Source organism: Synchiropus splendidus, chromosome 2, assembly GCF_027744825.2.
Source record: "Synchiropus splendidus isolate RoL2022-P1 chromosome 2, RoL_Sspl_1.0, whole genome shotgun sequence".
Classification (NCBI taxonomy): Eukaryota; Metazoa; Chordata; class Actinopteri; order Syngnathiformes; family Callionymidae; genus Synchiropus; species Synchiropus splendidus.
In genome coordinates, this window is record NC_071335.1 from 37,308,072 (window position 1) to 37,317,221 (window position 9,150).

The 9,150-nt window shown below is 45.6% G+C and overlaps 1 protein-coding gene across 2 annotated transcripts; it reads right to left on the reverse strand.

The window, feature by feature from the left end:
• Positions 1 to 739: 739 nt before the first annotated feature.
• Positions 740 to 8,181, reverse strand: LOC128754290 (condensin complex subunit 3-like). Of its 2 annotated transcripts, none has more exons than XM_053856798.1 (22): positions 8,128 to 8,181; positions 7,768 to 7,885; positions 7,193 to 7,429; positions 6,892 to 7,120; positions 6,499 to 6,644; positions 6,345 to 6,429; positions 6,077 to 6,269; positions 5,754 to 5,903; positions 4,634 to 4,774; positions 4,139 to 4,262; positions 3,909 to 3,998; positions 3,463 to 3,651; positions 3,288 to 3,398; positions 3,052 to 3,171; positions 2,773 to 2,988; positions 2,509 to 2,690; positions 1,909 to 2,074; positions 1,591 to 1,758; positions 1,388 to 1,511; positions 1,202 to 1,249; positions 1,074 to 1,143; positions 740 to 999 (listed from the first exon to the last, which is right to left on the reverse strand). In XM_053856798.1, the coding sequence occupies exons 2-22, from the start codon at positions 7,873 to 7,875 to the stop codon at positions 873 to 875; spliced, it is 3,024 nt and encodes a 1,007-aa protein (XP_053712773.1). In that variant the 5' UTR covers positions 7,876 to 7,885; positions 8,128 to 8,181; the 3' UTR covers positions 740 to 872. The 2 variants fall into 2 exon arrangements, with proteins under 2 accessions (XP_053712773.1, XP_053712774.1); XM_053856799.1 differs by lacking the exon at positions 8,128 to 8,181 and adding an exon at positions 7,972 to 8,092.
• Positions 8,182 to 9,150: the final 969 nt, after the last annotated feature.

Here is a 9,150-nt window from a genome sequence, read left to right on the forward strand (position 1 = left end):
CATTTGAGATGAGCCCGATGATGGTGGTGTCATCCGCAAACTTGATCAGCTTCAACAGGTCAGGACTCTGTCAAGTCCAGTCAAGTTCATCCACAACAGACTCATCCATGTCTTAATGGACCTTGCTTTGTGCACTGGTGTACAGTCATGTTGGAAGAGCAAAGGGGCACTCCAACCTGACAAGGTTGGGAGCATGGAATTGTCCAAAATGTTTTGCTATCCTGAAGCATCCTAAGTTCCTTTCTGTGGAACTAAAGGGCCAAAACAACCTCACACCATAATTTGTCCTCCAGCAAATTTCACTTGGGCTAATCTGAAGGCCACATGAAGTTTGGAGCTCTGTAGCAATTGACTGTACAGAAAGTCGGCGACCTCTTTGCACTATCCGCTGACCCCTCTCCATCAGTTTACATGGCCGACCACTTCGTGGCTGAGTTGCTGTTGTTCCCAAACTCTTCCAATGAAGCTGAGAGTTGACTGTGGAGTATTTAGGAGCGAGGAACTGGATTTGTTGCACAGGTGACACCAGTTCCACACTGGAATTCACGGCACTCCTGAGAGCGGCACATTCTTTAACAAATGTTTGTCAAAACAGTCTGCAGGCCTTGGTGCTTGATGAACCTGGTCATTTGGCTGGCTGAGCAAATACGTTTGGTAACATAGTGTATTTCAAAGTGATCGAGACACCCTTTATAAAGAACCAACGCAAGTTTCACGTTTTATTTAATTCCATCTTTTGAAAGCCAGCAACTAATGAGACTTAATGAAAGTAGTAAAAGTGAATAGAAAATAGAATAGAAAATCCAGAAGGTAGTAAAGCAAGAGACATGGATCAGAATCAAAGAACACTGTCATCAGTCAAAAAAAGACTTTTACGACACGTTGGCCTCCTGGTTAATGAGCGGGTTCAGATCCAGTTTGGTTTTCTCCAGAGCTGCAGTCTTAGCCCTCCGCGACGGGCGGAGGTTGGGAGCTGCCTCCGGAACATTCTCTCCATCACTGGTGAGGACAAACAACAGTCAGATACCAGTGCAAAGCAGGTTGACTTCACTGTTGCTGAACTGTGTGGTCACCTCTCTTCTGAAGACTCTGCCTTCCTGCTCGGCTTCCGTCCTCCTCTGGCTGCACAGGCTTTATTCGGACCTGAGATCAAATCAACAGTTGGTTCAAGTTGGGTACAGATATTTGTTTCAATCCTTACCTCTTTTGGGTCTCTTGGCAGATTTAGCCAACTCATCATTTGTGATATCTGTGAAAGACACTCAAGTTAGTTTGGGTTTTTTTCCAACCCCCAGTTTTGAATGACGCTGAAGGCAGAGCAGAATATCTCGTGTGAAACAGCAATATATTGATCTCACTCCATCTGCTGTTTAGAAGCAGTTCCTACCGTCTGTGTTGACGTCCAGTGGCTGCAGGGCTGTGGCACTCAGCAGCTCAGCTTGTTCTTTAGAATCCACCAGATTGCAAAGGATCTTCTCCAGAGCACGCAGACAAATGCGGTCCTTCACAACCTGAAGCGGCACAGTGCCAGAAGAGCATCAGTTTTAAAACCCTTCTGTGCCAGATAGGGACACCAGGGCGCCTCAGTACCTGCACCAACTCCTGCAGCAGCATCTGCAAGTCCTTCCTGACCATCTCGTCTGTGCTCAGCTCCAAGTTGCCCAAGGTTTTGGCGTACAGACGGACTTCTGGAGCTGTCGGGTCCTTCAGCATCTCACCGCAGATTCTAGCTGCCAAGTAGTCGTGCACACATGCCCCCTGAGGACCCAGACACGTCATGTTATGTCGTGCTGAGCAGTATGGGATGCTTCTGCGGCGCATCATGACTTGCTCTTGGGCTCTCAGCTTTTCTAATCTGTCTGTCAGGGTGTTGCTGAATATTGCTTTGTCAGAGCGGGGGTTCCTAACCTCAGTGTTTGTTGAGGGCTTCATCAGAGCGCTGGAACGCGTCAGCTCCACAAACAGCTCGACCACATTGTTAACGTCGACCTCAGCCAGCGGGGAAGTGGCCGGAGCGTTCATCAGAGTGCGGAGTGTGGGCAGGAAACTCTCCTCCACCACCTCCTGGTGAACCCTGCAACACAATAACAATTTTCTCGTCAAATTTCATTGTTGAAATGGCAAATTAGAAAAACCTTTTAGAAGACTGACTAAAGTTGGACTGGGTCAGGTGTGTGTTGCAGCAGCAACCCTTCTCTAGGACTGACAAGTAGGGACGCACCGATTTGATCCGCCACTTAAGGCGGTATCGGGCGTCGGTGAAAAATTGCCGATCCGGAGCCGATCATGGCAGTCGGGAATCTAACCCTAACCGATCCACAGGGCATCATCATCATGTTTTGTGCACACGTTGGATTTCTATGCATTGTCATTTTTGCCTTTTACTCTAAGCATGGCCAGTCCCATTGTATGGCACCAGGTTAATATTTGGTATCGGTCCATTCTCAAAGCCCAAGTATCGGGACCATAAAAGTGGAATCTGTGCATCCCTATTGACAAGTGTCTGACCTGCTCTCGCGGGCGTAGAGCTGGAAAAAGACCCCGAGGCAGTGTCGCAGTCTGATGTCGTCCTCTGTGACTGGGTTGTACCACAGCAGCACCAGGCGCGACAGCATCTTGGCGCTGGACATGCGACCCGTATACATCAGCTTAGCGAGTGCCTCGGCCGTCTCTGTACGCAGATCAGACGCCTGGAAACGTTAGAGAGTAGTCAGATCACTGATGGACAAAGCTCTGCCTGGACCCGCACGCGCCAGCTCCAGTTGACCGCACCTCATCGTCCAGGAACTCTGACAACATCATGACAATGCTCTGGGCCGTGTCCTCTCCCTGTGCCAGGTCCTCCTCTGGACCCCCCAGTGACTGAGGCTGTGCTGCTTTCTGACCCGCAGGGTTCTCAGACAGCAGCTGGAAACCAAAAAGCAGCAGCAGGTCCACCACGGCTCGCAGGGCGCTGATCCGAATCTTCGCCTCGTCCAGCTGAGCGATCTGCAGACACAACCTCAGGTTTCCATCTTGCGGGGGCCAAACATTCACACATGCTCATCTCACCTGCAGCAGCAGAACCATGTGAGTCTTGGCCAGTTCCTTGCTGTGCAGAGTGCAGGTCCCCAAACACACCACTGCCATGTTCCGGACAGAGGGGTGTGAATTTGCGATCCCGGGCAGAATCTAACAGCAAAAACATCAAACTTAAGAGGCTAGCGGAACATAGGGCCTTCCATTTTAAGGCGCCAATTTAACCTGATCTGGACAAAGACGTTAAACCAACTCTGAGAAAACCATACCAGAGAAGACATCAAGGCGTTGAGGGTGGGTCCGACTCGGGTCTTGATGCTCATCTGCTTCAGCAGCTCGGCGCACATGGTAAGGCACCTCAGCAGAGTCTCTGGGTCGTTCTGGAATGGAAGAGGATTAAAAAAGGAACAGGAACAAAGTGGCAAACACCAGCAGGTGTCAGACCTTCTCGGTCCGGACGTCCATGTCGGCAGGCTGGCAGCTCTCTGAGATTTCCTTGACAAGTTGGTCCCTCTGCTTTTCCAGCTCGGTGAGAGACTCCTTCAGCTCTGCGGCTCGGCTGAAATCCTGAGCTGCGATGCACTCCTCCAGAGTTTGTTTCACCTCGATGATCTGGACTTTTACTCCAGCCAACTGCAGCAGAAGAGGAGGTGGGGGTGGGGAGTCAGTCACTGTCTGTCTGTCTGTCTGGAGTTCTTCAACAGGCTTCATCAACTTGCTGTGCCTTATATTGTCTACTGAGAAGTCAGCAAGATGAGGACTTTGCAAATGTCTAATAGTAGAGGGGAGCCTAAGGCACGAATGACATGAAAAATAGCTCCAAACTTGTGGGTCTGTTTATTAGTCAAATGGCAGACAACACTTTCACCAGGTCGACGTGTGTTCCTCACCTGAACCTGCTGCCGTCGGCTCTCATTCTCATCCACCTGCTGAGGAGGCTCCATCATGGGTTCCCTCAAGTCCGAGATGATTTCAGCCACCTGGGAGACACAGTATCATTCATCATCCCCAGTGATCCATCCAGTCAGCAGCACACAGGACAAAGATTTAGAGTTACATGTGACCCTTTCCTTAGCAAGTGCTTGTAAATGTCCAAAAACTGTTTGTTGCATTAACTCACCAGTTGTATTCGTCTCTGATCATCAGAAACCAGTGAGATTAGCTTCTGTGCGAGTAAGAAAACAAGAGAAGATGGTGTCTGCGGCAGAACAAGCATCTCCTGCAGCACGGCCAAAACACGTTTCCTGCACACAAACACAAATACAGAGTTCATCCCAGAAGTTTGGCTCTTAGAGACCTTTCAATTCAGTCACCAGGCTGATTCATTTAGTTCATACCCTTGTACTACTGCTCCAGGAAATATAGTTTATGGTATATTCTGAGTGTATTTTTGTATTTGAAATTGTTCCACACCATTTGAAAATTACATATTTTCTACTGGGGATAATTCGAGATATTTTGGATCTTCCAGTTGGTTCAAACAGCTACTGTCTTTACAGTGTGTTCAGAAGGCTGAAATTGTACTGAACCATCTGCTAGAGGTGGCAGTTAAAGGCTTAAGCCTTACCAAGGAATCATTAGCAGGAAAAGCAGACATTAGTACAGTTACTCGTACCTGCCCCCCTCTTCGTTGGTGTCCAGGCAGCCGATGAGGTGGATGAGCTGCTGCGAGATGAACTCTTTGATCATGACCAACTCCAACTGGCTGAAGTCAGCCCTCTGTTCTTCGGTCAGTGCCGGCACAGATTTCAGATACCTGCACCAGAGAACACGGGTTGAGGAAGTGTTTTAGAAGCTCATCCAGATTCCAGTTTCCAGAAAGTGGTATCGAGTTAAGTGTGACTCGTGAACGTCAAGCTGAAAAGTAGGGCTGTCAATAGATTCAAATGTTTAGTCTCAATTAAAGCTGAGTTAACTAGCCATTCATTACAAATGAATTTCATATTGTCTTAACAGTAACTTCGAGGAGGATGTTATCAACACCATAGTGGCCAATGATTACATTAGATTTGATGAGATGAGGATATGATGGTCCCACAGTGGGGAAATTCAATACTGTATGGCACAGCAGCCAACAACAATAAGGAGACTGACACATACCAAAGACTTTAAGGATAAACAACATACATCAAAGACCTCAAGGCATCTGAATTGTGAAAAATACTAAACAAAAAAAGCGAAGTCACAAGCAACCAAACAACACAAGACTTAAATAAATACCCACAACATATAAACAGATAGCATGACAACAGAAATAAAATATACATAGTTATAAGTTAGTGGATAATAATATCTTATATTTAAAAAATACATTGTATACATAAATAGATCACTCTGTGTGTGTGTGTGTCTTGGAGGGGGTGAGACATGTTGCCATCATGGATGACATCTTCCAACCTGCCTCCAACCTCCGATGTTTACAGTATTATGCTTTTCGCATTTTTTGAGCCTCTTCATCTTCTTTTAAGTCACATTTAGAACAGATCCAAAATGTGTGTTTCATTTGCCATTAATCGCGAGTTAACTAATCTTTGGTGTTATTAATAAAAAATGTAATCTATTGACAGTCCCAAGATTCCAACATTATTTAATATAAGAGACAAAGTCAGATCAAGCACAAAATGTGACTCTTAGTTGAAATGTTAGTCACAGTTTGAAACAGAATAAGATTCTAACAGGTCAGCAGGAGCAGAAGATTGCGATGACTGTTATGTTTCAGTATGCGCAGCACTCACCCGAAGAGATACTCAGCATAGGTGGCGGCATCAGGTAACACCTGCTCCAGCAACTCATCACCTTCATCCCCTTTACACTTGATGAACTCACAGAGCGCTCGCCACAGAAGAACGTTCTCGCAGGTGAGGGCCTGAGTAGGGATCAGTTTCCTGGGGGAAAGAAACACATGCACGCTGTTTAGTCCAAATATTTACACTCTTTCGCAGTATTGTGCTAAAAAACATCTGTTTTGTTTTCTATCATTATATTCCCAACAAAAGAGTGAAGCAGCAAAGTGCCAATAAGCGATTTCAACAGTAACCATGCAGGTCGAATGCAGCACCTGTTGTCAAGCTCAGGTTTGTTCTGCAGCAGCTGATTGGCCGGGGTGGCCCCGAAAACAGCTTTGAGGGTGTCCAGGGCCGTTTCCGCACAGTTCTCCACATCAAGTCGGTGGAGCAGCTCGATGATGTTTCCACCCAGACGCTGAAGCCAGGCCGGCAGCAGACAGGAACAAACCATGTCCCTCACGGCTTCTGAAGAACCGAAACAATCGGGCATGGCAGTGACGCTTGAACTTAGCACAGTGAAACCTTTTAAGTCAATCTTACCAGAGGTGTCATGGAGACCGTGCTGCAGGAGACTCACTCTCTGAGCAATGCTCAAAGCTTTGATGTGGACCTTCTCCGCCAGAACCTTCGAAAACAATTACTTGGGGTCAGTTATTTTGCACTAAGCCAGCCAAGACGACGATCGATTTTATACCTGGTAGGCTAACTTGCGGACGTTCTCCTTCACATCCCTGGTGCGTTTGATGACTTTTGGAAGGGTGCATGGAGACATGGCGATGCAAGAAAGGACCGCACGACGTACTTCTGCGTTTGAGTCGTTTTCCAGGATTAACATGTATGCTGGAAAGTGGATAGAATTCAGATTGTAAGACTGACTTTACAGAATCCAACTAGGGAAGACAAACAGTGGTCACTTCAATTAGCTGACCACCTGACAATACACAGCTGATAAATGTGTCAGTGTCCATCTCACTGCGCTGCACAAGGATTGGCATGGACTAACAAATTAAATATTAAAGTCACTTATGACAGATGTGCAACACTTTAAATGTAAGTGACTGCATTTTGGAATCGAACTGATACTAACCATTGATAGTTGGGCAGTCAGGATCGGCGGGCTGCTGCAGGCGTGTCATTGCTAATGCTGCCTGAATCCGAACGTTGGGGAACTTGTCTGTGACACGGATCAACATGGCCTGATGAATACTGTCAAAGAGGTCGTCGTCTATCTGGGCATTCTCTGCCATACTCCCCAGCAGCTTATTGATCAGCTGGCAGACACGGAAGCGCACTGCATGGCTGCTTGCTTTATGAGACTAGGAAGTGAAATAAGATGAGAAAATGAGACGATGGTTTCAAATCTGAGGGAAACTGTATGATGAACAAACCTCCAGTAAAAAGTTAAAGATGAAACTCAAAAAAGGATGATCCTCATCCTCGTCTTCGTCCTCCGCCTGGTCCTCTTCCTCATCCTGCTCCTCTGTTTTTGGCTGAGACTGGAAACTCGACGCAAATCTCGCCACAAATTCAATGACATTCTCGACTGCAGGTTCCCGTTTGTAGACGATCATGGCATACTTGAGGTAGTGGATAAACTCCTCGTGGAACAGAGTCTTGTCTTCAAGCTGAGGGGAAAATAGACGATGAAGGAATATGTACGTTTGTGAAGGACAAACGTTTGAACCGATGACAGCCTCAGAGACCAGATTATTCTTAAATCAGATAAGATAAAATGTAAAAAAAAAATATGTATCAGTAGTTTGAAGCAAAGCTATTCATGCTCCCAATAAAAACGTTGTTACTACAACAATTTACGTCATAGGCTTGGGATTGACGTGTCCGGATGGATTTATGGCAATGTGTGGGTTCCGAGAAACATTGTAAATGTTTAACAAATCGTGGGTGTTACGATGACTACAGCGTTAAACAAAGCACGCGCACCAGCAAAACACCGAGCGTGTACCTTGCTGTAGCTTCTCTTCAGGCCAGCGACCAGCTTAGCCTTGTTGTTGTGGCTCTTCTGGGCGCGTTGAAACGCCTCTTTCAACTCCAGTTCGGTGTCTGCAGTCATGTTGTCCTGGCTGGCAGATCACATGAAGCACGATCAACAAAACACATGCTCAGTTATGGCTTAATAATCGAGGTGTCTTAAATAATGAAGGCATACATCGAGATCCGCTTGTTTTCGCTAATCGTAAATGATAACAAATGCTCAGTGATAAAGGGCGAAGAATCTTCGTTAAGAGTCACATGTTCAGCGTCGAATCCTATAATCCGGTGTACGAAAATGGAAGTGGACACGTATTTTGATGGTGTTCGTTACCTTCCGTATTGCTCCCCAAATGTACCGCCGCTTTTCAAATTCAACTGCTGTGATCTCGCGAGAACAACAAGATGACGCATTCATCACGTGACGTCATATCATGCGTCTTTCTCCTCCGCCAAAAATCGTAGTCTTATACATTAGATTGCCCTTACGTTTAACGTTTTTAAGAATATTTTATGAAATTGTAATCTAATAATTCAAAGTACACACCATGAATCATCATCATCTCTCCCGCATTGTATGTTGTCATGGGGACGGAAGGGATGTTTTGAAGTCAGCAAGTAACCTCTTCATTGTATTTTTTAAAAACTTACTTTACTTTATTTTTGAATGTTTGTGAGTATTCATGCTCACTTTAAAATGATCCACCAAAATCATTACATAAAATGTTTTCTTCCAGTTGAAAGAGTAACGTGTGATGGTTTTGGCGACATTCGTCGACACTGAAAATCAGACCGGCTGTTGACCACGAGAGACTTAGTTCGACTGTGTGCAGACCTGTCTTGTAAACTGCAGCAGTGGTGTGGCAGTGAAAATGAAGTCATGATGGAAAGCACTCTCCCATGTTGTTTACTTGGCTTGTGGAACAACATAGAGGTGTCTTGTAGCTATTCATAATTTATGACAGTAAATGTGGAGCGGATGAAGTTGCAACATAAGTTCAGAGCGTACAATTGTTGTCATGAGAAGTTCCCCTTATCATTTAGCAGTGATAAGAGTTCAGGCACATTAAAATGAAAGGTTGAATATTGAGTTGAATTGAGACACATTCAGATCAAGAGATGGTTTGGTCAATTTATCAGCACTGAGAGTCAAAATAGTAGAAGAGAGAAAAAGAAATCTACAAACTGTGAATAAAATAATAATTGGTTTGTTCATTATTTTGGAGAAATAAGTCAGCTGGCCGAGTCATTAAACTAAGGATAGTCATTGAGAAACACTCTGGATTCCACACATTATTGGTGTTGGGAAAGATAGATTTCGGCACATTGTACACTCTTAGACAGGACTTCTATATTT

Excerpts from the sequence above, each read along its gene's own strand:
- LOC128754290 (XM_053856798.1), bottom strand. The coding sequence starts at position 7,875 with ATGACTGCAGACACCGAACTGGAGTTGAAAGAGGCGTTTCAACGCGCC. Across the intron at positions 6,270-6,344 it reads CGGTCTCCATGACACCTCTG|AAGCCGTGAGGGACATGGTT; the intron begins GTAAGATTGACT and ends TCGGTTCTTCAG. Across the intron at positions 1,000-1,073 it reads GCAGAGTCTTCAGAAGAGAG|TGATGGAGAGAATGTTCCGG; the intron begins GTGACCACACAG and ends TGTCCTCACCAG.